This window comes from Hyposmocoma kahamanoa, unplaced genomic scaffold, assembly GCF_003589595.1.
Source record: "Hyposmocoma kahamanoa isolate Upper Pololo Valley unplaced genomic scaffold, ASM358959v1 270, whole genome shotgun sequence".
Taxonomy (NCBI): Eukaryota; Metazoa; Arthropoda; class Insecta; order Lepidoptera; family Cosmopterigidae; genus Hyposmocoma; species Hyposmocoma kahamanoa.
In genome coordinates, this window is record NW_020653770.1 from 819,452 (window position 1) to 821,502 (window position 2,051).

At 38.7% G+C, this 2,051-nt stretch overlaps 1 protein-coding gene across 1 annotated transcript; it reads left to right on the top strand.

Annotated features, from left to right (window-relative positions):
* Nucleotides 1–330: 330 nt before the first annotated feature.
* LOC113229055 lies at nt 331–2,042 on the top strand. The gene is made up of 4 exons (XM_026462539.1): nt 331–463; nt 575–589; nt 1,547–1,699; nt 1,858–2,042. Exons 1-4 carry the CDS (start codon nt 346–348, stop codon nt 2,040–2,042), a joined length of 471 nt encoding a protein of 156 aa, XP_026318324.1. The 5' UTR covers nt 331–345.
* Nucleotides 2,043–2,051: the final 9 nt, after the last annotated feature.

The window sequence follows — 2,051 nt, forward strand, 5'->3', positions numbered from 1 at the left end:
TTATATGAGGTATTTAATGACTTGTGAATTATTATCATAAAGATTCGTACATATGTTTACTAATGATCTAAAAAAAAAGCTACCTACTAGTCTAGTTCTGCCATAGAAACTGATGTGGTATACTGTTGTCGTTGTTTTTCATTCCGGTGTTATTAGTTTTATTTTATTGTTTAGTACTTTTTTCTATATAAAAATATTTACTGCAGCGCATTTCGTATTTTATTTCCTATTATATTTTGAAATATATACAAAGTATTTTTACCTTTCTAATAAAAAAAATTGGTTATTACTCACGTTTGAGTGAAGAAGTGAGAAATCGATTGAAGTTTGTGTTGAAAATTCAAGATGGTGACCTTACGTGGCAAGATGGCGTTGTTTTTTTTACATCTAAACGTGTTTTCTTTGACATATTGTCACGATGAGGATATTACGAGCGTTCAATCGGCTAGCACCGAAGACGAAGGTGAGATATAAAATATAATCTTGAATAAAATGAGATAAACACCCTAGGGCTTATTATAAAATAAAGATTATTTGGCTTTGACTAAAACTATCACTTGTGTTCCAAAACCAGGGCAATCCAGATACTGTAAGTACTAGAATAACTTTACTTCTGTTTCATATACCTATGGCTTTACGTTAGGTACCACAGAACAATAAATACACTAGAAGTGGTTAGTTAGTGTATGACGCGTGCCAACTATAGGTCTCGAAAGACCGCTTTGTATGGTATGGTTGTGTCATTCTTTCGCGCATTCTAATGCCTTATAGTGCTGTTCTGGAGTGCAAAAATGATATACCAAAAATAATACCCGCTACTGCGGGTATTTCGTGGCATCGGTAACTCTTACGGACAGGCGTGTCATTACCACCAGACCCACGACTTAGTAATTATAATTAACCTGTGCCGTTAAAATTGTTTATTTTAAATAGGATTACGAATGTTAACACAACTTTCGAATAGAATAGAAGTCATGTTAGTTGACGGTATAATGCATGGACCACCTTCTAATCAGTATTGTTTAATGCTGGATAATTCTCCGTTGAATAATGCCACGTCTAGCAGGCAAGTTACCCATTAACGGTACAGTTGCAATATAATATAAATATTCTCCTGGATTTAACCCTTAAGGTGGTTTTCCACCGGCGAGGCGAGACTAAACTAGGCGAGACGAGAATAGAAATTTGTATGGCAAAATTTCAATTCTATCGTCGGGCATCTTTAGTGAAAATGGTCTGGATTGACGAGGATGGGCGAGGCGAAAATTGAAAAATTTGATGATGTAGGTAATATTGAATCTTATTGCTGCCTACATAGAGTTAATTTAATTCTGCAATGGAAACATGACACTCGAGATGGATCTCAATGGCTCGTGCGAGCTATTTGAAAAATGGCTATTTTTGGTAAAAAAACAGGCCGGCGAGGCGAGATTTCTATTCTTGTCTCACCTCGCCGGTGATAAACCACCTTTAATCTCAAAACACAAGCTGCATATCCATCCACGTTCATGTGAATTGATTAATGCTATAAAGTATGATTCAACAGTGCAATCCATAAATTCTCGTCGCTACTCGTACAAGGGTATACCTATTGAGATGCACCAGCCGGAACGCCGCTCCAACTTCGCCCCCGTCTTCTCTTCCATTGTCACCCCTGCCACTACTCGACGGACTACCACCACAACGACTAGTGCTCCTCGTAAGTTAAAATTTGTATGCCTTTGGGTGAACGATTGCTTTTAAATTTGTTTTTTTTATGTTATGTTATGACAGTGTTTCACACAACAGTCCATTAGGTAACACTGAGGTAAGCTGTGATAGCCTTGTTAGGAGAATGATGTGACGGTAATTCTCCAGAAACAACCCCAATCCACCCTCCACTGGACAGGCGCTACCGCCGCATCTACAATCCTGACGAACGCGCATCAGTTGAGGATTATCCATTTATGGCTGCATTGCTGGTGAACAACGAACTCTGGTGCGGCGCTGCCATCATCGGCCCTGATCGGGTGCTGACTGCTGCACATTGTCTTCAGCTGTGAGTCTTTTGT